Source organism: Athalia rosae, chromosome 3 (assembly GCF_917208135.1).
Source record: "Athalia rosae chromosome 3, iyAthRosa1.1, whole genome shotgun sequence".
Lineage (NCBI taxonomy): Eukaryota > Metazoa > Arthropoda > Insecta > Hymenoptera > Athaliidae > Athalia > Athalia rosae.
The window spans coordinates 25,382,435-25,410,397 of record NC_064028.1 but is presented as its reverse complement, the minus strand read 5'-3'; the positions used below and the strand labels follow the sequence as shown (position 1 = coordinate 25,410,397).

At 39.6% G+C, this 27,963-nt stretch overlaps 2 protein-coding genes across 6 annotated transcripts; one reads left to right on the top strand and one right to left on the bottom strand.

Moving 5' to 3' along the window:
* Window positions 1–7: 7 nt before the first annotated feature.
* LOC105686774 (retinal guanylyl cyclase 2) lies at window positions 8–27,780 on the bottom strand. 5 transcript variants are annotated; one of them, XR_007277728.1, is made up of 24 exons: window positions 24,085–27,780; window positions 16,131–16,380; window positions 15,627–16,065; window positions 13,623–13,786; window positions 13,178–13,304; window positions 12,530–12,682; window positions 11,877–12,210; window positions 11,514–11,809; window positions 11,343–11,439; window positions 11,165–11,261; window positions 10,899–11,084; window positions 10,219–10,299; window positions 9,947–10,123; window positions 9,697–9,856; window positions 9,438–9,587; window positions 8,930–9,101; window positions 7,724–7,864; window positions 7,451–7,643; window positions 7,215–7,386; window positions 6,882–7,152; window positions 6,785–6,796; window positions 6,340–6,670; window positions 6,087–6,266; window positions 5,848–5,986 (listed from the first exon to the last, which is right to left on the bottom strand). XR_007277728.1 is itself a non-coding variant. In XM_048653167.1 (23 exons), the coding sequence occupies exons 3-23, from the start codon at window positions 15,949–15,951 to the stop codon at window positions 5,745–5,747; spliced, it is 4,134 nt and encodes a 1,377-aa protein (XP_048509124.1). In that variant the 5' UTR covers window positions 15,952–16,065; window positions 16,131–16,380; window positions 24,085–27,780; the 3' UTR covers window positions 8–5,744. The 5 variants fall into 5 exon arrangements, 3 of the variants coding, with proteins under 3 accessions (XP_048509124.1, XP_048509125.1, XP_048509126.1); XR_007277729.1 differs by having other exon boundaries at window positions 6,087–6,251; XM_048653167.1 differs by having other exon boundaries at window positions 8–5,986; window positions 6,087–6,670.
* Window positions 19,782–21,832, top strand: LOC105686812 (UDP-glucosyltransferase 2-like). The gene is made up of 3 exons (XM_012401950.3): window positions 19,782–20,846; window positions 20,954–21,182; window positions 21,256–21,832. The coding sequence occupies exons 1-3, from the start codon at window positions 20,034–20,036 to the stop codon at window positions 21,759–21,761; spliced, it is 1,548 nt and encodes a 515-aa protein (XP_012257373.2). The 5' UTR covers window positions 19,782–20,033; the 3' UTR covers window positions 21,762–21,832.
* Window positions 27,781–27,963: the final 183 nt, after the last annotated feature.

The window sequence follows — 27,963 nt, the reverse complement described above, 5'->3', positions numbered from 1 at the left end:
ATTTCAGTACGGTTATCATTTTTATTATTGCTATTGAGTAGGTACCTATCCCGCAAGTACGTTTTCCTCTATTTACATTGCTATTTTGTCAGTAATTTTGATTTCGAGTTTTTTCAACAGTGTCTAAAAGTTACAAACACACATTTTCTTGTATACACATAGAAGTATGACGCAAATATGGTAGTATATGTTTATAGTTAATATCATTTTTGTCCTTGCAAGCTTCCCTTGTGATACTTACATCTGTAACAATCATTATTATTCTCTAACGACATCGATTAATTTTGAATAATTAATAGAATTATCCTGCAGGAGTTATTTTTTGTTCAGTTCAAATATATACGTGCTATAAAACAGATGTAACAGTTTACACTGTATTTTCCATCAAACAAATTATTTGAAACCAATATAAGAAGCTTCAGACGTGTTTTGCACTCCGTCCTAGTTCGACCAAAATCCCGAAAAGCTTCCCGCCATTTTGGTTGGATTTCTTCTTCAGTTTTGAATTTTTCAGGGGAGCTCAAAAGAAATACCATCTGGTAAGATTTTCGACTTACAATTAGCTTTGGCCTAATTTTGCTGTGGTCTCGTAATTTTTGCTTTTCGACATTTTAATAAATGACAATCAATAAAGCAATCTATCATTTCCAAAGAGCCGATACCGGCTATATGTATAATTAGCATATCGGTGAACTCGCAGGTCTCTTTTTGTTTATGCAAATATCTTTGATCGGAAAGGTCATCACACGTCCAAAGGGAAATTTCCACGTAATTTGTGCGATTAAAATAAACATTTTGAGTGAAATTTCTACTTTTTCGTCAAGTAGCAGCAAAAATCTTCAAATAAAGATTCTGTTGCAAAAACAGCTACTCGCAACGTTACACTTCGAAGTAAGGTCAAATAAAATAATAATATTATTTACATAGGTATCAATTGCACCTTTGAATGAATTATGATGAATATGAAAATATCGAGTCGACAGCAGATGAATCAAAAACAATTAAATTCACATTAATTATCTCCCAATTGAATCTAAATAATCGAATACTTACGAGTATACCAACTACATACTATCTATCGAATAATACAACAATCATTCGGAAATGTGGTGGTAACAATTTTTTTTCACCCGAACAATGTCTTACAACAATAGTCTAATCAAAAAACACTAATCAATACTGCAATATTCATCTATATCATATAAAAGTTGTCAAGTCCCCTCAAAAGGTATATCTGGTGCGAAAGAAAAATTTATGTTTTTTTCTGTGAAGAAAATAGGATTTCTAGAAAAACTTCAGTTTTTTCCTATGAGAAAAATAGCACTTGAAAAAAATTGACATTTTTTTCTATGAAGTACGAGGAAGTCCAGTCTGAAAATTTCGGGATTAGAATAGAACAGTTCAAGTTAATAAAGACGACGAAATAAATGGAAAGTAGCGCTAGGGAAGAGGGTGCAACCCGCATTCGCGTGTCGATGGTAGGTGCCTTCTCATTTTGCAATTGTCTGAGAATCATGGAAATAATTGCAATTTGAAAAGCGGAAAATGTCCCTCAAATAATGGCGAAAAACATGAAATACCGAAATCGGCGTGAAATATTTACCATTAATGATGAAAAATTGTCGAAACTTTTGCATGAGGTGCAAATCCACACCTGGAGTGTATAAAACTGCTGGAGTGATGCATAACTTCGCATCATACCTGGCAATTCTTTTTTTTTTTTTCGATACTGGAGTCACATTCGAACTCAGCGGGCTGTTTACGATAAAAAAAAAAATCCAAAATCTCATTCTCATACATCGCCAAGTTCCATCACCTTGGATTAACTTTAATTCTTTTTTCTATAGATGGATCGAAGTCACATGTACTTGACACAATGATTGGTTTGGATCTATTTTTACTCTCGAAGGATGTTTTTTTTTTATGTGAAAGGTTCTCGAGCAGTGGTTAATCTTGAACATTCAATGTACACTTCGTGAATTTCCTTGCACCAGAGGTGCCTTTTGGGGGTAGAATAATACAAGAATCATTTAGAACGATACCCTGAAAAGAATGCCCCTCGGCGTCGTATGTGTTTCTCTTTTTCGTCTCATTGTTAGAAAATACGAGCTATAATTATAATTTGCAGATACATGATTCTTATTATTCTTCTTCTTATTACTATTATTATCATTACCGTTGTAACTATTAGGTATGTTATACATGGAATTCATGTGTTTTATCGCTAATGTGCCAAATATATTTATAACATCATGTAAATAACTATTTATAAATTATTATCTTTTTTGACATATAGTAAAATAATTATCATTATTTATGTTTTTTTTCTTTTTAATTTATGTCAACGATTGTCTTACTACGTTTTATGATAAATATTCATTCTATGTACCTATTTTTCTTCACTTCTTTTGTCGATCGATCTATGCATGACAGTTACGAGTAGATACCATTTTTCGTTTTTCAACAGATGCGTAATTGTTGTAGAAAATCTTCCGCGAATGGATCAAATTTCTAACATATTTTGCGTATCATTCATCTCGTGTATATTCATAATACACGCGGCGTCACATTATTCTTGAGACGGTTACTTTTCTTTTTTCCTCTTTCACTTCCATAAATTATAGGGTTATATGGTACACGCATAGACTCGTTACAATTGTAAAGATATAAAATTCACATCATACACGGTCAGTTCAATGATAATTGTCAATCCGCAGTATTCTCAACAGAGTTCTTAGTAATTGTTAGCGTGCGCATTACGAAGAAAGATACAAAATTCATAAGAAAAAATAGATGCAACGAAATTAATATTATTTTCATAATTCTCGGTCGAATGTACGGGTGGTACGTGTATACTACATCGATGACTGTTATTTTGTACATTAGTATAACATGATATATCTACGATATTATACAGACGAATATTTACTATGAACGACAATATAATTTAATTCCTACATTGCTGCGATAAATGACGATTACACTTATCTGCTACCGTCGGGAATGCTACAAATGTATGTACAACTTGTTCATGTACGTACACTATGTATGAGTCATGTTGCGGTACTCAAGACGCTTATCTTGAGACCCCACGTCATCTTTAGCAAAATTCACTTTCATTTATTCAAGTGTTGTAACGATTATTGTTATTGTTGATGTAATTATTGCTCATCAAAGAACTTTATTTACCATAATTATTTTATTGATTATTAAACCGCGATATATCTTTGACCGTCGCATCTAATATTAGTGACATTCGCCATTTTTATCAATGATACCAATCGTAAATTTTATGTTCATTAATATGTGTTCGTGATAATTATAGTAATTGTCCGTCGCAGTATATAATATGTGATACATGTATAATTTAACTTTATATATGTATATGCATATCATAGAGATTATTGTTGAAGGGAAGGATTTTTTTCTCGTCATTCCAATGAAAACAAAGTCACACAACAAATTAGCAGCATAACGAAAATTCAGAGAGGAAAGCGAACAAACAAAAAAAAAGAAGTTTAATGTCATGCGAACAAAAAAAAAAAAAAATCTCCTAAAATTGCCAAATTTCAGTGAGTTAAATAATTAATCAACTGTAAGATTAGGCCGATCGAAAAAGTGCGTATTCATGCACACTGGTTCGAGATGCTCTAAATCCATGACGTTCACGTTGTCTGTTATGATAATAGCATAGATATATATCTATGATAATAGGTTCGATATATCTATGATAATGGTAATTTCTACGTTATTGCAATCGATGAATTCTGAGCATCAGCGATAGCTCGAGTTTTGCACGTATTCATTTAGTTAATTGAGTGTATTACCGATTTAACTTTTATAGTATATGTAGGTAGTAGGGCGAACGCGGAGCCGGAATTCCATATTTTTCAATTCTGTGAAATGCTCGTAGAAATATCGAATTTTTGTCACTCTTTTGAGGAATAATGATCAACTTCCAGGTGCTCAAATGCAGATTCAATAAAAAAAAATGAGCTGATGATTCACTTTTTGCTCGCCAACGTATGTAAACATTCATATGCATGGGGTGAACGTGTGAAACTTGTGTTTTCTTATTTCATTGTCAGATAAAATAAAAAAAAAAAACAAAGTTTTACGTGGCCCCTCCGAAAGTGTAAGTATAATGGCATGATATATTTATATAAATATATGTTTCCCACCGTGTGCATAATTAATTAGGCTGTTAAATTAGACAAATTAATATAACGATACAATTTTCTTTTGCTCATTACAGAGTGCCGTCCAGCAGCCTCATGCCCAAATTTTAAATATAATTCAATATTAATCACCATACATATGTATCTGTATATTTTCTACTTTTTTCCATTTACCACCGTTACTTACTAATTGATTAATTTATGAACTACATGGGGATAATCACATACGAATATCAAATAACAGTAAAATATATTGGTGTCTCTACTATCAGGGAGGTAGTTTGGCATTTCAATTTATCTTTGTATTATGAGTAGAAGTATGCTATGGTGGTTCTTAATAAGGGTGATACAGAATTTTTACTCTCCCAAAGTCTCGAATACTCTCAAATTGATGAAAAAAACTCTCTGAAAATTTGGAATTTTTATCTCAACTCTAAGATAGCCCGGTTTCGTAACCAAAGTTTCTCACAGAAATAACATAGGAAATTCTTTGTTTACTTTTACATCAAATAAGCATCTGAATTCCAAATCACCCCTACTAACAATATAAACTACCATAGTGTTGACTATTTATATATGGGGAATTATGCGTCATTTCGTCGAACCAAAAAAAGTTACCCTCTTTGAGTTCTCCAGCGAGTTTTTCTTTACGATAGCTCTTGGTTCAAAACACTTTCGGGATTTTTTTCAAATTTTTTCGTCGAGCCCATTTTGAATTTTGAATTATGAAAAATTGAAAAACTGAAAACAGCGCAGTGATCGATTTTTTTCAATTTTTTCCAACTTCCCTATATTTATTTATTTTTGTTTTGACATGTCAAACGTTCTATTTCCTAACACGTCAATTGTTGACTTACAATTAGTTTGAGGAAACAAACTGAAACAAATGTTGTTTTTTTTTTTAAAAAAAAAAGGAAAAAATAGAAAAAGAAATTGCTACCCTTTTTTCAAAGGAAGAAATATTTATCGTTGGCCATAGTACTTTTGAGAAATTTTTCAAAAAAATCGATCAGGACGCTGTTTTGAGTTTTCAAAAATTCATAACTCAAAAACGGTTGGACTCCATCGTCGGAAAATCGAAGAAGGTGACTTTTTTGGTTTTTCCAAATGACGTGGAACCCCATGTATTGTATGATATATTTTGATCATTATCACAATGATAATAAACTAAAACAACGGGAGCAACAATAGTAGTAATGGTAAAGGTAACAACAACAAAAATAATAATAATGATGATGATAATGATCATAACAACAACAACATTGATAATGATAATGATAATGATAACGATGGCAATGACTACGACGTTCTGTGAGACGAAAAGTGTAATGTTATCATTATTGTCGAACAAACTCCGAGTAAGCAGTCAATACCTCGATTCATCCCGAAATCTACAGGTCTACCAACAAACGTTCGTACATCATCATGCACAGAAACAGAAGAGAAAAAATAACGACGACAAAAAAATGAGGAATATATCGACAGACATTTGAAGTTCGAAGACCGGATTATAATAACAATCATTCTCTTGTTTTTCTAGCCATGAAATCAACCGATACATTTATTCTAATGCAAAGATAGGGACTCCACAGAAAGCGACATCGAAGTTGCGTATCTGTAACTTTGAGGCCCAGGGGTCGATGGGTCCTCTTCGATTCTTTCGAGGTCATTAGCGGCTCCTGCGCTATTCTGTTTGTGAAGTCTTGGTGGAGTTTGGCGTGTTATTTGTGGCTCCGAAAGTGCGGACGGCTCGTCAGCACGGTCCAAACTAAATTGCCTCTTGAGTAAACGACAGCCACTGCTTTTACCTAAAGCATTGTGAAAAAAAAAAAAATGTTCCCCGTCCATCTGATCTAAGAGTCTCGAATCAGCAGTCGACCAAACCAGACCAATAAAGAAGTAGCTCACCGTAATGTTCGTTCGGGGAAAGACATCTGTAATGATTATAGGGTGTACTAAGGTCGTCTTCATCAATGACACCGACTCTTCTATGTCTTCCGCGAAAAGCTGATCCGGTAACGGAAGTTAAGGACGTTGTCGAAGCGCCGAGAAGTGCGGCAGCGACTTCCGTTGCTGAAACCGGAGTCCCTAAGGACATTTGAGTGTCTCCGGAAGTGCTTTTTGTAACCGTTGCGCTGGTGTTGTATTCAGGAGTTTTTACCATGTCTCGGAATATCTCGACAACGACATCATTTGATTTCAGGGAGAAGCTGGTGGTAAGGATTTTCTCATCATGGACGGAAGCGGACACTCTTTTGGTGAAGGCATTACGAGCTTCTAATATGTCGTGAAGATGGTCACTGTTCATTCCTGACGAGGATGATTTCGCTCTTGAGGGAGATGCGTGCCCTCCCGATGTCGTGGCAAATGAACCGCTGCACTCTCCAGAACTTTCTTCATCCGACGCGGACGCACCAAGTATCTGGGGTGTCGCTAAACCGGACTGGTCGCAACTCATGGGCATGTTTCCGATGATCAGACTCTCGTCTAGTCTGAAATCGGTGAAAAGGAGATAAATAAACAAGATATCATCAAATGAAGAATATCAGGAATCAGCGAGGAAAATTACTTATTGTAAAGATAGCCGTTAAAACACTTCGACTCACCCGTGACTTTCTCTGATCAGCGTAAGCGGCAAACAAGATCGATTAGAGAGCGGACGAGGAAACTTGGTATTTTAAAAATGTGTCAAAAGATGCTCACCCGAGCGGGGGTGGGTCCGGAAGTTCCTTGTCAAATCCCTGTTTGCCTAATAGCCAGTATGTGGGGAGTCTACCTTTACCCTTGACCTCGGTCCGACCTCTGTATTCGATCTGGTATCCGCCAACTTGCGTTAATCGATCTCGGGTTGCCTGGCTGAGATGGATCCTCCATGCTGCTCCGGTTGATTCCATTCGAGATGCGGTGTTCACAGTGTCTCCGAATAGACAGTAACGTGGCATAGTCAGACCCACGACACCCGCGCAGCAAGGACCTTGACGAATCAATGAAGAAGTAGTACTACGGTTCGAAAGTAACGAGGCACGAAATACCTACCGGTATGAAGACCTATCCTGAGCCTCAGTTGCATTTTGGGTAAATGTCTGAGCTTAAATTTTCCACTTTGATGAAGAAGGTCAAGAGCCATTGTGGCTATTTGAGATGCATGATCCGGAATTCTAACCGGGCAACCCCCTACGACCATGTAAGCATCTCCTATAGTTTCTACCTGTGAATAATTGGTGTTTTTAGGTTTTAGTAACCGGATGTTGACTTCCAAGTTGATTTCTGACCTTGTAGACATTGTACGCGTTGATAGTGGCGTCGAAGCACGTGTAAAGATCGTTCAGAAGGTCGACTACTTGAAAAGGTGTTGAGTAAGCTGATATCGTTGTGAAACCGACGATATCAGAAAAGTATATGGTCACTTCGCGGAACTCCTCGGGGTTCACTGGCTCCCCGAGTTTCAGTTTTTCAGCAACGGAACTGCAGAAATGAAATTTTCAAGACAAACGCTTTTTCGCAATTTTTGGTGATATTTCGAGACAACGATGGATTCAACTTGCCTCGGCAGCATGCGGTTGAGAAGCTGTTCCGTTTTCTTCTTTTCCATATCGAGCTGTTCGGTTCTTTCTCGAATCAATTCTTCCAAGTTATTCGAGTATTTTTCAAGCATTTGGAACATGGTATCCACAAAATTGACCTTTCTGTTGTGAAAACAGGGGCGGAGGGGGAAGGGGGGGGGGGGGAAGAAAAAGACAATAAAAGACTAAAAACAACCTTCGAATGCGGTTCAACCAGCTTTCCGAATTCCACTACGGACAATTACCCATTAGAAAATAGGTCGGCAGCTATATGCGGTTCTGAACAAACTGGGTATGCGTACATGTATACGTGTGTACAGTTCAAAACTCTACCTAAAATCGATCTCAAACTTGCACCAGCAGCAGCAGAGACACTCTAGCAAATTGACCGAGGGTATACTCAGAACTCGGAAATTGCCTAAACTCTGCGAATTACGGGACTGACAATGAAACGAGTAACTGCGATTGGTGAAAATGGAAAATTTCAAGCTGTTCTAGAGAAAATCTAATCGATATTGTAACGTGGTATTTCGAAAATGACTCGAATTTTTTCACACCTCCTTATATCTTTTTTCAATTTTCATAAAAATTAGTTAAAGGTCATTTCGTTTCAAGTTCTTGACCGGAATGAAATCAGCATCTATGCGCGTATGTACCTATGTATGTGGAGTAGTGTACCCGGGTGAAATTTTCCATGCAGAAAACTTTTCCATGAGAGTTTTATCAAGTATAGTACGTATAATGTATACATAATGAGGTCATATTACACACTAAAGCGTTTGCTACCGGTGATGGTGGCGGCGCGTGTTCTCCTCAGTTCTTCATGCTTCAATTCCGCTACGTAAAGTTAATCCAACCAGGCGGACGTGAATCCGAGTCAAACGTACCGTTCAACGATCAAAAGGATTTCATACTATTACGCGGTCCCCATACCCGCGAGCTACTTTTATCCTCTTTACCCGCTTCCTGTCCTTAACGCAAGGTCCCCAACAAGATCGGAAACGTTGATATCAATTTATCCCCCCTCCCGACGGATTCACTTCAACATTTTTGTTAAAACTTTGTGATGTTTTTTTTCAGCGCCCTTCGGATGTGAAATAACGTTATCAAAGCGTGCCGAAAATTTCATGCATACATTTTTTTCTTTCCTTTTGCTATTTTTTAGTAATAATTACAATGAAAACTGACCTTCCATGATTGAGCTTTTTGAAAAGGTCATGAACTGCATTGAAATCTGGTCTTAAATCAGTCGCTTCGGCCCAACATTGTCTCATTATATTTATAGCTTCGGGTGGAGCGGCGCCTTTGCTTACGGATGGTCTGATTAGGGGTGGTGGTTTTTTCACTTTTTCTATGATATCTAGAATCGAAAAATAATTGAAATGAAGAGAAGATGTCAAGAGTTTCAATCGGGTTTGATGTCGGTGTTTTCTGTGATCCCCTTAGTACGAAGATGTTTATGTATAAAGTCAACAGAGAATAACTCGTTGAAGAAAAAGGGAAGAAAGACGCGGCTTCTACACCCTTTTCGAACGAAAACTCAGGCCTGTGTATTCATTTTTACGCGATCAAGAAGATGTTGATTTTTTCAAGATGAACCCACAGGCTTTTCGTATATTTTTCTTTTTTTCTTCGTTTCAAACAGAACGTCTTCATTATGGAACGCGTCATTATAATTCAAAAGACTTTTAATTACCTTCTGGGGATAAACCCAACATGCAAAATGGCGCACCTCGTACGACGACTTCTTGCATTATTATACCGAAACTGTAAACGTCACCGGGTTGTGTCCCCTTTTTTCGAAGACCGGTGTGTCTAAGAAGTTCGGGTGCAGTCCAAAGAAGATCTGAAGCAACGAAAAGAAAACAAAAGAAAAAGGAAGCAAAATAATTCGATGACTCGAGAATACGAGGAAAGATGAAGGATCGATTGGACTCGAGAGAGATCTTACTCACCTCTAGCGGTCTTTGGGGGTGGCATAGCATTTTGAGCGTCGTAAAAGGCTGGAAGACCGTAATCTGACACTTTGAGCACCCAACGGGCATCTATGACGCAGTTTCTTGATGTTAAATAACCATGCACTCGAATCGGAGAACCGTGAAGGTATCTCATGCCCTATAAAAAGTCGACGGAGACATTTTTTTTTCATTTCAAATGTTGTGACCCGATTTCCTACGATCGTGAAAATAATTTCTAGATACGCACCCTGACCAGGTCAGTCAGAAGAGACAAACGAAATGACCAATCTAGTTTTATTTCGTCTTGAACTAACACGTCCTCCAATGAACCTCGGGAACAATATTCAGATACTAAACACGGTCGTGTTGGTTCGGTTAGGCAACCGATCAGAGGATTTAGATTCTCGTGTCTCAGCCCGTGAATCTGACGGATTCAAAAATGCGGAAGACTTGAGAAGAAAGATTTTTTTCAACGACGAGAGAAAAGTTTTTCAAAGATGTTTTTGCTCTGTTACTTACAGTCACGAGAACATCCATTGCTTTACTTTTGAGCTCGAAGGCTCCTTGGCAAGGTACTTCCTTCAGCTCCACCAAATCACCCTTGGAAAGGACAAGAAAAATAAAAGAATGCATAAGTAAAACGGATAGAACTAAACGAGAATTGCTAGCTCGGTAACAAACTTGCTAATCGCCTGTATTTACGTGTCCGCTAAATTAATTCGTTAAGGTTGTTAATTCCATGTCCGATTGAGATAGGTGTACCAATACGGTGCCACGGAAAACTTTCAAACTGGAAAAGTCGTGAACTTTCGAAAATGAACCTGCTGATGATAATTTTGCGCGAAGTTAGTTCTGCTTTCTTCTCCGGCAAACGTTTTCCACTAGCATGTCTGTTCTTAAGATCCTTCAAAAATGAAATTGAAAATGTTTGAAGGGTGCTGCGCAGGTGAGTTGAACAAATGTTGAGGATCGTCGTAGCTGAAGTGGCAAGTCCCGAGGCATTAAGCGCGCAAAGCGGCTTAGAGACCGAGTCGAGGTTGTTAATTAAAATGCAGCCTGGCTCTACGGACTCTAATAAGAATAACAATGACACAGATACGAGTTTACGGAGCTCACTCCATTTGTCTTGTGGCATTCTTACAATTTTCACAAAATGCGAAATGCTGGAGTTTCCAAATTTCGGATCATTCAAGACTTACATTGTACCTCGCACGGTGATCCTTCAGAATAGTGTGCCGAGCTAAGCTACCCGTACTGGCTTGAAGATGTGGTTTCAGGGAACCAACGCTGCCTTGAAGTAAATCAGGCTTTTCTACTTCCGGTCCACCAAATTCCTGAAGTTGCTGCAGCCAACAACAGAGCATGGCCTCGATTCCCTCGTCCACCTGAGTTGAAAGTATGCGATTTTAAAATGTCAATCTTTTCCGGAGGATGAAAATAAAACAATGGAAATTGGCAAACTCACCCCTCGTGAGTCGTAAACTTGAGGGAAGACGAAGTCAGTTGCAGTTAAAATGATCTTATATGGTCCCTTTGACATCCTCTGCTTGAGCAAATGCCTCCTGAATAAATTCCAGGAGTTGATGAATTCCCGATAGGATTTCCTACACTATATGATCTAAATAAACCATTGAAAATCATACCTGACCAGAGCTGTCGTCGTTATCGTAACGAGAGCAAAAAATAGTGATACCAAAATAATCACGATTACATGTGCGGTTCGAAAAGGAACTTGACCATCTGGAAGACAAATGAAAAACAAAGGACCATGACTTGATCTTCGATGGTCCTGTCAGATAAAGTCTTCAGCTTACCGATACATTCGCCTTCCTCGTCGCAGGGTGGAGAAAATATGCCGTCGTCTGTTCTGACGTCCTTACTAAGGACTTCGAGGACGAGCTTTTCATCCGACTCTAAAACCCTGAGCACAGGTTTCCAGGCCCCGTGACGCCAGTCGAGGAGAAGGTAGGCGTACATTTTATTGTTGTAAGAATTGACCTTGCCATTGAGGTCATCGGCTGACAAAATCTCTAGGCACTCTTTCAAAAGGTTAACCAGTGAATTATCGGGATAAGTTGAAGTACCGTTGTAAATTCGCTCAACATTGTACCTAATTGAGAAGAAATATACTCGCATGATAAAAGGAAGAAAAAAAAAGAGAGAAATCGAAATTTTACCTTTGATCGAAGGGCACCATGACGAGTAAATTATCGCGGATTGTTTCACTGAGGCTTACGTTTGGGACGAATCTTTTCGGGGTTTTATTCGCAGCTTCGATAATTACATTCTCCTCGTAATTGGAATCTTGTGAAAATTTTCGTTGGGTAGCATTTTTCCAAGTATTATAACTTCCTGGATTTCTGGAGCGATGTCTTGGTAAAAAAAGATCCGGAGCTTCCGTTTGGATGAGAATAACAGCGGAAATTGGCGCGTGGCTACCCTGGATTGTATCTAACTCGGTTAAAACCCGAGTAGCCAAATCCGAGTCGGCGGGTAGACAGAGAAGTATCGCTGAATATATATATATTTTTGTTTTCCATCAACAGAGTGAAACAGAACAAAGGAAGTATATTCGAATTATGCGGTCACTTCGAAACATTTCCCGAGGGAAATTTATAAGATCTGAGATCAGAATTATAGAGTTCAAAATGGCGGGTCGAATACGTTGGACCGAGGATCAGCACCACCGCGATAAAAAAAACTTTTAGTCATGAATGTCCCCTATAAGATTTTCGGGGTTTTCGAATTTCACGTGGCCGCATCGGATCCGTCGTTTCGAATTTTGGACTTTTTGATTTTGATAACGATATGGAATTAGAAAAGTTCTCACCTCGACATGGTACTGTGTGTAATGGTCTAAGCGATGCGTGAATTTGTTTCCGGGTCGCATGTGAATTTAAAACTACGTGGTGTCTTGGAAGAGCATCGATGCTACGTAGTGTTCCTACTACAGCACGGTCCATGCTCGGCCAGTGGTTATGATCTAAAAATATGACCAAGTCAAAAGAAAAGTCGGAAATGCACGAGGAAAAAAAAAAAAAAAAAAAAAATGGAGAAGGGCTTATAAAGTCTAGAATTGAAAGCAGCAGTCTTCTTTTTTGAGTACAATAGATCGTTCTGAAATAGAGTTATATCTCAATATAATCCCTGTACAAATTTTTTGGTTTAATGTAAGAGCCGTGGGGACGCGCGGGATTGTTTCTGACAAGCGTTCGAATGTTCGGCATTTCCCCGCCTGGATTCAACTCTGTATATAGGTATAGGGGATCGTGGAGTCAATGAAGTTCCCTTAACAGTAAAATAAATTGGACTCGAGTTCGTAATTCATGGGGTCCACGGGCTGGCAATTAACGGATTTATGCTAACTCGATCGGCCGCACGCGTGCCATTCTCAAGAAATGCAATTTTGTAATTTTCCATCAATCCTTTTATTTTCCTAACTCCCTTTTTTAAGCGAAGGGGTTTCGAATTCGCCCACCTGTGCTGACCATAGCGACGGACTTCCATCGAAAATGCGTCAGGATTTCAGCCAGTGCTTGAGCGATCGCTGGAAGGGAGGGTGAGAGCCTTATAACCGAGGATATGTCTCTGTCCTCCACGCTTCTCTGCAAAAGAAGATTTCTCGCCAAAAATATAACAATAGTATCAATGCAACCCACCGAAGGAACAGAAAAAAGTCAATGAATATACAAAAGAAATTGACCGCCGTTTAGATTATTAGGTATAGTAAAGGGTGAGTTCCAAAAAATGTTACTTTTTTCTCTGGGTTCATAGATGTGCCGGGAATTCGGAATCTCGTATACCCTTTACCAAATTGGGAAAGTTCATCTCTTGTTTTTTACACGTCGATAAATGACATGCAGGTGAGGTAAAATCTGTTGGATGAGAGGAAAATGGGAGAGAAAACATGGCGTAATGCTCACCAAGGGGCACGTCCAGGTGATGAAGGGCTTATCCCAGAGGTGAGCGAGTCTCCCAGCTACTTCACAGGTGTCTGGATCGACCGCTGCGATCAAGGCTTTGGTCGTACTACGTCCAAGGGCGTCCACTAAAGCACCTAGCCCTCGAGAACGAGACTCGCAAATGACTACATCAGTGTAAATATAACCACCATGTAATGTGAGCGAAGATTGTACAATGAATTTGTGCAAATGAATGAGATTAGAAATATAATTGATCGTTCAAGTTTCTAAGGGAGTCGTTTCATGTCATCGTTTTAATTCGAGTAATTTTATACTTGACGCACGAAGAGCGAAATCAAAGCAGATGTAACCGCACTGACTTCCATCGAGAACATTGACGGAATCTGTTTTTTTTTTTTTTTTTTTTCCCCCTCAACCAGCGGACGTTTTCTGTTAACGAATGTTCCAGCCGAAAAATTTACTTTTCAGATTCTATTGATTCTTCCTTTTCAATTTATTGTTAGTCGACGTCGAACTTTGTTCAAGTTTAATGGCTTTCTATAGCGAACCTATCGAGGCTTTAGGCTTCATTCGTGGGGTAATTTTTCATCGGATAATGAAATCTTTTTGTAGTTTGCAATCTTTAGGAGGAAAAAAGAGGAGGAAAAAAGAGGAGGAGAAATTCCGACGTAGGTTTTCCTACTATGAGCTTGAAATCATACGTAGACTATACGTCAAACGATCGATGCAGCCTTAAATGGAACAGATTACAAGCATCGTAGCTTCCGTCGTACCCATAGGTATATTGAACCGATGCACGTCAGGGGGACGCTCTTGACTCTCGGTAGCGGATGCGCGAATGCAATTCGACAGAACTTAATCGAGAGCGATTTTTTCCACTATTTCTTTTTCTTCTTTTTCCTCTCCGTCTTGGACGATCTTTTTTGGATCGGTTATTGACGTGTAGAGTTTATTTAGGTGTAGAGAGATCTATGATGTATTATGTCCCAATGAAGAATCAGGTTATCCGAAGATGTAGACGTTCTCCAGATAATTCTCTCGAGAGCTTTCATACAGTGGTGTCTCTAGATTCGCGTGAGCGCAGCAACCGTCTAAAGTTAGAGCGAAACTTGAAAATTGAGGCATCATACTTGTCCCCGATACAAACAATAATGTCTTGAATGAGAGGTGGATTGCCTAACCCGAGGGATTAGTCGAGAGGGGTCGAGTTTGCGGTTAGCGGTGATGCGTAGATATCCGGAATCCCGTCCGGTGTAATGAAATTTCACCGATGAGGCTGATTGATCAACGTGTAGACCGTCCTACCGCAAAATCAGCAACTGAGCTACTATGCCCCGCCGTTGAGAGTAGATGGGTACCCGGTGTACTTACATTTATTTATACGACGAACAAAGATGTTTCCACAAAATAAGTGTTTTCATCTCTTTTTTAGTTTTTCGACCGATTGTTCGACGAGTGTGTTTTATTTCAGGGGCTAGCCAATAGGGGGTTTCTAATTATGCATAGTCTGAACTGGCGAAAAGTGGCCGACTATTTTACTTTTTCGGAAATTCGAAATCGAACGAATTCTATTACTTCTGCGAAGAAACCGAGAATCACATGCCAGAAGCGGACAAAGCTTTGCCGATAGCCTCTAACAATAAGAAAGATGTGACTTTGGGGGAAAAGGTTGAGTTGGACCAGTTTCTGAAAAAAATAACCCACAAGCTAATAAGACTTCAAACAACAATTTCGTTGTTTTCGAACAGTAGAATAAAAACCCCGTTTTACGGGTGCGCTTTTGAGTTAGTAGGAATGCTCGCTCAGTTTCATTGTTTGTCTTCCGTTACGAAGCGACATCACAGCTATTGAACAAATTGAAATAGAATTGTTTCCCAGAGATCAGCTCAGAGCCGATACATCGACCACGAACGTGACATTTTTCTTTTACGCGTAGTTATTAAGTTCTGAATGCGAGTAATCGAAAGCGAATAATTTTGGCAAATAGTGATGATAATTGCTCACCTGATTTCGGGAGCATCCCCAGGGTGAGTCGTGTGTTTGTAGCATTGTGATTTTGATAATTCTCCATGAAGTTTACTGTGTCCGTTAAATTTACAGCGTTATCGCACTGTTCCTTCAGGTATACGAGGATGTTTTCTCCGGGGATAATTTGTTGCTGTACTTGTAATCGATGCGGTGATTGCTCCCGTAGGATTGAGGTAAATAAGGAGGAGGAGGAAGAGCTGGACGCCGTTTCTTCCGCACTTGATGCTGACCACAACCATCCGGCTGAGATAAAAGCGGCAAACCTCCACCACCAATAAATACGGGACCAACCGGGGGCCATGGACCCTGCGGGCTCCTGCGAAAAAAATCCAACTAGCCCGCCCGCCCCCACCCCCCCTCCCCCCCGCCGCCCCGCGGTCTTTGAATTTGTTTTAACCACTCCTGGAATCTGTAGCTGAAACCAAATTACCGAGGTGTGGTATGAAATTGCAATCAGCGATCTGTTTTCATTTTTTCTACCTTGAAAGGATGCTGCGATTCGGACACCCTTGATGTTTGCTCTTCGTGCGTTTTTCATGCCGCTCATAATTCGTAGATTTCACCCGATTACGATGTTAGCTGGGAATTGAAAGGTCTCCGTTTTTTCATTGCGCAATCACCCACGTGTGGAAATTGTTGACCATTGATCAACGCATCGATGTTCATTGCCGCGCGCTACATTTTGACAACGATGAGATGCCAACCGGCGGAACTCTGATAACTGGGACACCTGAAACAGCAGAATTCGAACAGTCATTGCAACAACTAAGATTCCGAATGTCAGTTATTCGATTCAAATTCAAATCTATTGGCTGCCAATGGTTATATTTTTTCAGTTAAACTTTTTGTTCGTAAAGTTCCGGATTGATCGATTCTTCGTTGACGCTGAGGTCGCAATTTCGATTCACGCAGATCGGCAGTTGGTAAAGTTTCGCCTTCTTTTCCCTGTTTTTCGTTCACCCAAACGAAGGGTGACCCAGGTTCTTCGGATTTGCACTTTGTTTCACGTACCGCAAAGAATTTTGTTTCTTCGTTTTCTGCCCGCGTTTACGAACGTAAAACGCGCTTGGATCCCCTTTTTCAAACTACCTCCGAATTAAAGTTGATAAAAAGAAATGCAAATAAAACTTAACTCCAATGAAAGCCTAATAAAAAACACGTTACATTACCCAACCTTGGATTACTTGGACGATAATTCTATAACAGCCACATATTTGCTCATAATTGCTCCGAGATTTGAGTTCCTCATTTTTCTCTTATATTTTATCACTTTGTAGTGGTCGCACTACGTCAAATCTTGTCCAATTATATTTCAGACCTTTGAACTTGACAAAATATAAAATATACTTATCTGGATAACACATGTGTAAGTATAGACGCACTGTTAGTTTCCATCGCTCTTCCCCCAGGGTAATCGACGCGCGTTTCAATACTACAAAATCCAAGTATTTCGTCATGAACACGGTATCATGAGATTACCACCCGCAAGAGATGTTCAGCACTGTAAGGTCAGATGCTGGCGAATGCTCTTTAGAAGTGCGTTTCAGCCAACCACGTAATTGCGGAGCGATTTTAATCATTCCGACGCTGTTTTTGTACATCGCCTTCTCTTTTTCTCTCTTCTTTAATTCAAGGTACTGCAAAATCTCCACTGTTGCGAGGTATTCGTCAATAAATGTTTCGGTATTGTTACTGGGATTCAGAATCCTTTGTATTCTTTTTTTTGTTCGTGTATTGACTATTTTTTTGTCGTTAATTTTCATGATCTGAAAAGATGTGTAATTTGTCCACGTACTGCAGAGTGTTTTTTTTTCAACTTTATTCACGTTTCGTTTCGTCTTCGACCTTCTTCGATTTACCATTACTAGTAATGGACGCGCGCGCTTTATTATATTTTTGTCCCATTATTTTTTTTCTCAATTTCACGAATCATTATTATCCTAATCTTTATGAGTGGAAGAGGCTTGATTGCGGGCGTCAATGTAGAAATTTGGGATCTGAATAAAATAAGGATAGTACTTAGGGAATGGCTATAATATCGGCTCTGTCTGTTTCTCCGAAAATCCCTCTGGGAGTATCAGAGCCGGATATTACCTTCAGAATTTTATAATCTGCACAGACGTACGGGTACATACATATTCTACTTGCATAAAAAAGAAATAATTCTCTCATACTGAATGGCGACAACGTGCATTTATCGAAATCCCAATAAGTCTTCAAGCTGCAAATCTGATACAAGATGACGTTCTACCTATAAGACTCTGGAATTAAATGCACGACTTTTCCAACACATGTATAATCATACGATACACGTGGTTGAAATGATGATCGTACATCAATTTCACCGATCGCATCGCGCCGATGATTTGATCAACCATTCTCGGATAATATTTCTATATTCTGGCCGGGGAAACGGAGAAAATTTCCACCGACACAACAACGAGAAGAAGAATGAAAAAATGGGGTATGAGAAAGAATGGGGGAACAGCTTCCGAGTGTGCGAAAAACTGTTGGAAGTTTTTAGAGTATGCGAGACGCACGCCGTTGGAACGGAGAGTAGAAACCTGGGTACATTGATTTTTGGGAGCCTCGATTGTCCTTGAGGATCAGAGAGGACATAGTTTCACTGGATAATCGTCGTTTGACAAGTTCGGCAAATAAAAATATGAGGGAAGGGTGCGAAATATTACCGTTCAACTTTCCGATTTTCCTTGTCTCTCAAAATTTCATGGTCGACGTCGTCGTGCAGGACATATTGGGGGGAGTTTGCAATTACGACATATATCGCCGTTGATCGATTCCTCAATCAACGAGTCCTAACTTTCTACGAAACAAGTTTTCCACAATCAAATTCAAAGTTTCATGGCTGCATTGAGTTCGGTAATAAGCCTCCCGGAATTACAACAGACATGATCGCGAAAAATGTAACCATCGATATGAAATCTGGGGAAATGATGTGTTTTGTCAGAAATTTTGGCTTGATCACCTTATCGCCAGGTAGGAATCGAAGATTAACAGAGTGATCTCTATTTACCGGCATGTATAAAATTAGCCAGGTTGGAGAGTAACAATTTGAAACCAAAATTTCACTTCCTAGTTAATTGTCCGCGAATATTAAGTTCAGTAGGCCCACTGCTGAAATTTCGGTGCATGCGATATAAAGCGAAACACGCACAGGCAAAAAAAACAGCTCACTTTTCAGATAACCGGATTAACATTGCTCATACAATCGCTGTGGAGCATCAATTGAACAGCCTATAGTCTCATGGACGGACCTGAAGAGTTTGTCGAATCATAATATCATCGGAGCATGAATCGTCGTATTTCGTTGCGTGTGTACAAACGTCGACGATGCGTGTTGAATGTAAAGTTCGTCGATGATCTTCCAGGTTTTGCTTCAGGTGAAATGCATTTTTGCAGTTGAAAGTAACGTGTATACATTTCAATTGTACGTTACTTTCCTTACTTTTTGTACGTCCTGGATCGGTTCAGAGTACATTAGAAAAAAAAAAAAAAAAAAAAAAAACCAAATACCTCCGAAATTTTGTGAATGTTTTTCACTAACATTCTCCTAGGATTTACCGACACTTGAAAATTTCTTTTCAGCATATCGGTAAAATCAGTAGTTAATTGTTATGGGTCGTAAAAACCATTTTCAGAAACACGCGTCAAAACGATCCAGAGGGTACTTATTTTCGCAATAATCGATCGTGGATGACCTTGCTCGATGAGACGGCGCGACGGAGCGGAAAAAAATAAATTCAAATTCATTTCGCTCGACAGCCAAATGACTTCTTCGACGCCTGGAATCCATATATATATATATTTTTGTTTCTATTCTTTTCTGTTCTTGACTTATAGAAATTCAGAGTTCGCTCGGCGAGGCGCTAGATACGAAGAACAAGAGAAGAAAGCGAAGAGTGGCACAATTGTTTGAGAGACGGATTCCGGAGCGTAGTGACGTCAAAGTCCGACGGAGGTAATCTTGACAGGGTAGGACAAATCATATCGCTTCCCCCGTTCATTCCGGATCAAGCAAATCCATGCCATTTCGATGATTACTGATATATTTATCGTCTGATACGTTGTACACGTGACGGGAACGGTTTATCTTCGAGCCTCGCGCTTAAGATAACGCCGAGAGTCAGTCGTCTGCCTTTCAACGACGCAGGACGGACTCGATTAGTTATTCCTCAAATCGTTTTTCGAAATCGATGTTACCAGTGAGGACGGACAAGTGAGAAGAAAGAAAGATAATCACAATCAGTGAGCACAAAACGAATGTAAACACGGTAACTGAACAAAGTGTCCGATCGGTGATCTAAGAGTGTTTTTTTTTGTAAACTGAATCGTGATCTTTTTTCCTCGATCATTCGATTCACCATGAATCGTAATTTCTTCTTCATCCTGTTAATATCATTTAGACTGTCGCGGGGTGCGAAAATTCTCGCGATATTTCCCTACCAAGGTAAAAGTCATAACATAATGTTCGAGCCGTTGTCGAGCGGTTTGGCAAAAGCGGGTCATTCGGTTGATTTGGTTAGTCACTTTCCTCCGGATGAACACGTACCCGGATTGAATCATATCAGTTTGAAAGGAACTCTTCATTTCTACGTGAACAATATGACGGCGACCAAAGCATTGTCGATGAAATCGTTCGTCGGGGTGATGAATTTTATATCTCGAGACGAACCCCGCGACCTTTGCAACCTTATGAGACTTCCACAGCTTCAAAATATTCTGAATACCACCGAAAAATATGACGTTATGATCACCGAGATCTTCGGAACAAATTGTTACCTGGGCTTTGCGCATAAATTAAAACTTCCCGTCATTGGCGTAATTTCCAGCGCGATGTACGCCTGGGCGTACGGGCCGTTTTTCGACACTTCTAATCCGAGTTACATACCCTCACAGTTGACCGAATTTGGCCACAGAATGAATTTCTTTGAAAGAGTCAGCAACCTAATGACACATCTGGGATCGGTGATATTATTTCATTATTACGATAGAACCGTTTCCGAACCAATCGTCAAAAAATACATCGACGATCTTCCGCCGCTCAATGATCTTTACAACGACATGAGTCTTGTGCTGGTTAACAGTCACACGAGCATTCACGGAGCGCGTTTGAAAAGTCCAGCGGTAATCGATGTTGCTGGACTCCACATAAACGAAACCGTCGACCTTCCCGAGGTATGGTTCACGACGCGGGTTTCCATTTATTTTGCTCTTCTCCTTATCTCGTCTCTATCGGACTGTAGGGGAATTTTCTCTCGCGTGAAACTTGTGAATTTTTCTAGGATCTCGAGTCGTGGATGAACTCGGCCAAGAACGGTGTCATCTATTTCAGTTTGGGTACAATGATAAAACCCGAGACAATTGGTTCGGAAAAGATTTCAGCGATTTGTGAGTGTTTTGCCGAATTGGAGGATTACAAAGTACTCTGGAAGGGAAAAATGGAAGAGATGCCGGCAGGGCTTCCACCGAATGTAAAAATGATCCAATGGATTCCCCAGTACGCGGTACTCCGTGAGTTGTTTTATCTCCGAAATCGATTATTTTTTCATCGAAAAACCTCGATGAATCATTTGAAAATTTACAGGCCATCCAAAAGTAAAGGTTTTCGTAACTCACGGCGGATTAATGGGTACATTGGAGGCGATTCACGCCGGTGTTGCAATAATTGGCATTCCATTTTTTGCGGACCAATATTTCAATATCGCCTCTTATGTGGATCGAGGTTTTGCCGTAAAAGTAAACTACGAGAATCTCGACAAATCTACGTTATCGAACGCCCTAACATCGGTTTTAACCGACCCAAAATACGAAAGAAATATTCGCCATTACTCGAAACTTTTCAAGGACCGGCCACTCTCTCCCATGCAAGAGGCTATTTACTGGGTCAATTTCATAATTCGCAATGGTGGCAATTCTCTAAAGCCTCCAGTGTCTCATCTATACTGGTTTCAATATTACATGATCGACGTTATACTATATTTAACGATCATTACAATATTATCGCTCCTCGCCATATTTGTTATATTCAGAAAACTGATACGTTTGTCATGTTTGAAAAATTCACCGGCAAATAAAATTAAGACTTCGTAGCTCCGGCAGACGCATGTGATGAGGTTGATGAAAATTCGATCCGTGCGTGCTGAATATGAGTAACTACTTTAGAGGTTGACTTTTTATTCATTATTCCAAATTTTCTCCTCGACATGAAAAATAATTCCGGAGATATATTTTACTACCCGTTTATTTCTCTTTCATTACAGATTGATTATTATTACGATATCGTCATCGTAATTAGTTTACGAAAGATTATAGCGTTGCACCAGCGTCTCATTGCGATGTCTTCGGGCACCGATTGCTATGATCTTTTGTGTTATTTTTCATTTATTGCTAAATTCGATAGTCAAGGCTGTGAGAATAATTATGTCACGATAGTTGGTGAAAACTGTTTTCTAGGAGTGAAGACTTCATTTTATTGTTAGCCGAATTTCGATGACATCGATGTTCGGAGACGCGAGATCTCGTGGTAGTTATCAATGCTTGAGCCGATTACACGATCAAATATTTCATTTTCAGCTGTACCACTACTATAAAGTCCTGTCGTCATTCCGCAGCTAACAGCAATACAATTCATCAATTGGAAAGATATAAGATCGAAAAACTAATGAGGAGAAGTAAATTAAATCAATAAAAAATAAAAATTTGAAATAAAATAAAAAATCGGAGGTAGCGGGACCCGCGCTTCGAAAATTTGATTTCATTCCTTCCATCGTAGGTGACGACCTTCCGGTTCCGGTTGATTAATGAGTAAAGAATGGAAGGAACATGAATATGTATCGTTAATAGAGGTCCGTATAATAGCAAAAAAACTCGTACCGTGGGGTTGTAACTATTACTATAACGTATGTACGTGGATATTTTTTATCATATGTACCCCCTGGGAAATCGAGCGCGCGTTTTTCGAATTGTGTGGCTGGTGCCGCCGCACATTTGGTACGAGGGATTAACATACGTATAAAGGAAAAATGGAGCAGAAAAAACATCATATGATCATATGAAAAAAAGTGACTACGACAAGTGCAGGAAGATCACGTGGTCGAGATGAGATTTTTTGCGCCCGTGGGCGATCAATTTTTTTATTTCTTGTTGTATATTTGCGTTGTATCGAGAAAGTGATGTCATTCATCATTCAACATTTATGAAATTGATACACGGAAAAATTTCCATTCAATTCGATCAATTTACACTTTCCATGAAGATCTACGCTACGTTATGACCTTCTCGAGGAAAAGTTGGAAATGTAGTTAGCTGCTGCTGTTGCTGCTGCGTTCGCGCATTTTGTTAATGACTTTTTACAGTCATAGTCAAGTTCCCCGGAGCACTGGCAAACCCCGTTAATTGGAACCCGAGTTATTATCGAAAGCAAGGAAGCAATCCGTAGAATACTTATAAATGGATCATCGCAGAAGATGTAACAAAAAAAAAAAAAAAAAAAACCGAATGCCCCAATGGAATGGAAAATATGCTTTAAAATTATGAAAATTTTTTCTGTCTCGTCAGGTTTTTGTTTTGTGTTTATTCCGCGTATGGTTTCGAAACGAAATTTTTATCGAATTGTAAACACATTACGAGCTTGTGTGTTGCTGTAATTCATGAGATCATTTTATCACAAAACAAATAAAAAAAAATTGAAAACGCATTAAAACTCACAATGTGTCAATAATAATCTAATGGCGGATAGGTGTGAATAAAAACGAGAAAAAAAAATAAAAAATTAGGTAAAAGATCATTGACTAACAATAAACGTCACCCTGCAGCGCAACTTCCTGAAAATCCAAATCGTCGACATTCGTCGGTACTGAACCGGGTTGGATATCCAACTGAAAAAAAGGATTACCATACAAGTTGTCAACCCCTCGCAGGTGACCCGTTCGACGTTAAACAAACGTTCAATCACTCAATTGATCAACCGAATTTTGGATTCCTGTGAAAATGTGTGATTAGTATAACTTGGCGGAAAGCAATTACATGGTATACAACGGATAGCAATGAAAAGGAATAATCATACAGTTGTTGATATCGCGGATGAGAAATTGTTTATATTGTACTTGACTCGCTGCGATTGGTCGTAACCCAAAGTAATGGGCGCAGGTTGCAAACTAACTGCACGAGTGCAATTGTGTGTACGTAACACATCAGGTGTTAGGGTGGATAGATGTGTATAAGCCTATCGAAGCGTTTCTCTTACATTTATTATTCATCATTTACTTCCGAGTTCAATAGGCGCCCGAACATGAAATATTTCTCGTTCCAATAATTTGCGATTCTTCAGAATACACAAACATGAAAATCGAAAGAGAAAGGCAAAAATATCAAGATCAGTTTCGTTGGTCTTTGATTTTCTCAGCGTTCTCACCTAATTCCTTTTCTCTTGACTCTTCTCCGATCCCGACGAGAAGAACTGATCTTATCCCGGCCGTTCCTGCACCGTCACCGAACCGCACAAATTGGAAAAAAACAACCAAGTAAAATAAATATTTAAAAGATTTACGAAACCGTTCGTCGATTTTAACACTCGCGCGTTGACTCTGTTTCTCGATTTCCCGACGATGGAACTTCAGTTTCCCGGGAATACCGAGTTTCGGAATATATTTACGCCTCTCCCGAATTCTACCGCAACCCCTATCGAACTGAGGAGTCGGCAGCAACCAACCAGCCAGCCACCCCTAGCAGGTTTCTCCTCTGACTCCTCTTTCTCCTCCCGCTTCTCTGCTCTGGAGAACCCGGAGGGTTGGAGGGATGAAGGGGGAATAGAGGCCTCGGCACCCGGGAACACATCGACCCCCTCGGCCCGCTCAACATACCATCTCGCGTGCATGCGAGCAAAACGTTGTATGTATTATTTACATACGTACAGGCGAAGAAAGTTTAACGAAAAGTGGATACTGACTTAAAAACCACTCCTCGCTACCTATCCTTTCTCGTCCCTTTTTCAAGCCTTTCATTCAATTTGACGAAAATCTTCCAAGACAAAAGCACTGCTCTCGCATAACAGCGGGTAGATATATCGCAGCTAATTATCATCAGGGGATAATGTTGAACCGTTCGTTTTTCAAATTATTTCATACGTCGAAGCTTTTTTGTTTCATTCGAACGAATAACAATTTTCGAAATCAGACCGCATAATTCAATAGCGATTCGAGTGATTCTTAACAATTTTGACATTTCCGATTGGCTGTTGAAAAATCTTGATAAATGTGTTGACAATTCATTCAAGTAGTTCAGGTTAAAATGTTTATTCCTGCTGTCGAATGAAGATCAGGAAGAGAAAGAAAGATGTCCCTCTAATTTCGTTAAACCTTCGCCATAAAATTAGTGTGCGGAATTTTCGAAAATTATACACCCAAATACAGTCACCGGGACTCTTTGCAGGAAAAATGTATTTTACGATAAAGGAGGATAAAAATGGAATTGTAACAATTCCGTATTATCGAAGCGCATGTCATGATAGAAGCGTCGATGTAATCGATGCACGCAACGTTCCACGAGTTCTACACTACCTCTCTCTCAATCCTTTGGGAGATAGTTACAGTTAGGCACATACTCGATAAGTACATATTACCATAGGTATTACTCATACTTGGGCAGGAAACTGACTAAATAAATACCTACCCGTGTCGTCGTCGATATTCCAAATCACGTCTTGTTCGGCTGAGACAGGTAATTAAACGCGATTGTTCATTGCCGCAGGAAATTTCATGGAAGTGGACTTCCGGGGTAATAATTGAAAATTTGTCGGTACACATTTCACGTATTACTCCGTACTATTCCGGCTTTCAGGTTTCTCACGCATCCCTCTTCCGAAGCTTGAACGTTTATTCGGGAAGAAAGTTAAATTAGTTTTGGCAATGTTCAATCGCCGAAATCGATATAAATCAATCGATCAATTATTCACTGGAGCCAAAGCGGGGATGGAGATATTTCCTACCCTTGTCGTCGGACCGATTGCCTATAAAATTCTGTGGGATAAAACCGTTTGCATTCGGAACGGGAATTTCACAGTTTCGGCACTATTACCTCTACAAATTACATTGCAGCATAGATGCCCAGCGCTTACGTTTTAATAGCCGCTGTTTAGAAGTTTCCTCGCCATGATATCACCTTTATTTCGTTACCCCGATCCCAAAATTGATTCTATGATACCGACCGGAATCCGAAGATCCAAACAATCCTCGTTCTCTTGGAATTTCGTAAATCGTATGTATGTACGTACGTACATGCGCATAACATAAAAATTTCTCACCGTCACACACTGCAGAATTGTCGGTGGTGAAAGGCGAAAAAGTTCACCTCATATACCCGAAAGCGGAGAAAGAAAGAAGGCTCATATCCCGGTCGCGCATCTTTATCCCGATGTTCCCATTGAATTCCCACTAAATCACCCGAATTCACCCCCGGGGAAGAAATAGCTACCCAAACTGGTCGGTCCGCGCTGTATTCGACCTACTTTTGTCCCCCGGAATTCCTGCGAATGTGGTAGTACGTATGTAACATAGCCACCTAAAGGACGGATGAAACAATCCCTCGGGATTTACTAAGCTTCTACAAACAAGAATAATAAAAAATTTCTAACCGAAAAATCGAGCCCTTGATCCTAGATCAGATGATTAAGAAAATTTTCTCTGAAAGTGAATTCGAAGCTGCGTTTTAGGGTGGTTGTGGTAAATGTATGGGACAAAACGGCTCCCCAGGGGCGTTTTACGGATGTAACGAGAATCCTATTTCATTCGAGAACGTCGCCACTAACGAGTTACCTACAGAAACTGCCCTTAGTCGGCGCAGAGCTGTATACGATCAGAGGTCATGATGATAATAATGATAATGATATTAGATGAAACAACCATTTATCGCCTTCGTCAACGAAGATGTTACAAATCGATAATTTAAAGGAACAGGGAGGAGTAAATTTGAGGGGTAAAAGAAAAAGAAGGCAAAAACCGGGTGAAGCTGCTGATTTCGGCTTTCCGCACGGAGAAAAGGGTCTTCGGAACTTGCTTCAGAAATTAGCATGGCAAATACCACCAGCCACACAAACCCCTCGACTCTATTTCAGGGCGAGCGTCCTGTAGGATTACTCCCGGAATTATGTAGAAGCTAGCCGAGGCTTTCCAAGGGTTCCTTCCATCCCGAGCTCTTAAGGGCAGGCGATGAAAAACGACGTCCCAGCTGCCCTCCGAGTACCTGTATTATTATGTATTTCAGCACTGTTGTACCTGAAATATGATCTCGGGAAATTTCCATGAGCCAAAAAAGAGGATCGCTAATCGGAAAAGATGGTTACGGAGTTGTTGTTTTTTTTTCATCATGAAAAAAATATCTCTTCTCTCCTGATTTGTTCGATGATAATCGAATGAGATGCAACAGATGAGCCGTGAACAGTCGACGTCAAAGTTCTAATTTATCGATTGCCAACAAGATAGAAAACTTGGGTATCTAACTTTACGTGGGTGGAACAGTAGTTCGTACTTAGCACTCGCTGGTTGTGCCATGGAACTGCTGTTACCACCTCATGGTGGTCGGAGAATTATTAAATAAATATTTCCTGATACGGCTATCGCCAAAAATTTTCCATTTCACATTACGGGGCGAAATGGCAGAAGAAATCTCGGTGAAGATGATCTAATAGAACGAGATCAAAGTATCGAAAAGCTCGCAAGTGTGTGTACATGAGAATTTTAGAATTTTTTTGCAATCGTTATGCTCATATTTCACAAAGTTATCTTCATTTCAGTTCAAGAGATGGTTTCGCAAACTTTTTACCGGTGATGCGAATGGCCTAATGGCCTAGTGTATATTGTTTTATTAATTGTTAATAACATCTAATTATTATGATACACAACTTGACGAAATTCCAATGACTAATTATTTATATTATACAACTATAGTTACTCCGATTTGTTGATTGCAGCGCATCTTCTCCTCCTTTCCATACAACCTCGAACTGTTCGCCATACGAAACTATACGTAAGATTCTTCAATTCGAGAAGATGGCTAGTGGTCGATGTGATAAATCGTTACACCGTCGAACTCAAGAAAAACTCTCCATTCAACAATAATTTTCAATCATCACTGCCCGAATCTTCACGTTCACGAACCAGAAAGGTATCTCGATAAAGTGAATTTGGTGTCCTATGTGTAACAGTGACGACGTTGTAAGAACTCCCAGCTGAAGCTGGTGTAGCATTATTTCCTTGATTCGAGGATGTCGGCGTGAAAAGTGGAGTACCTTGAAGAC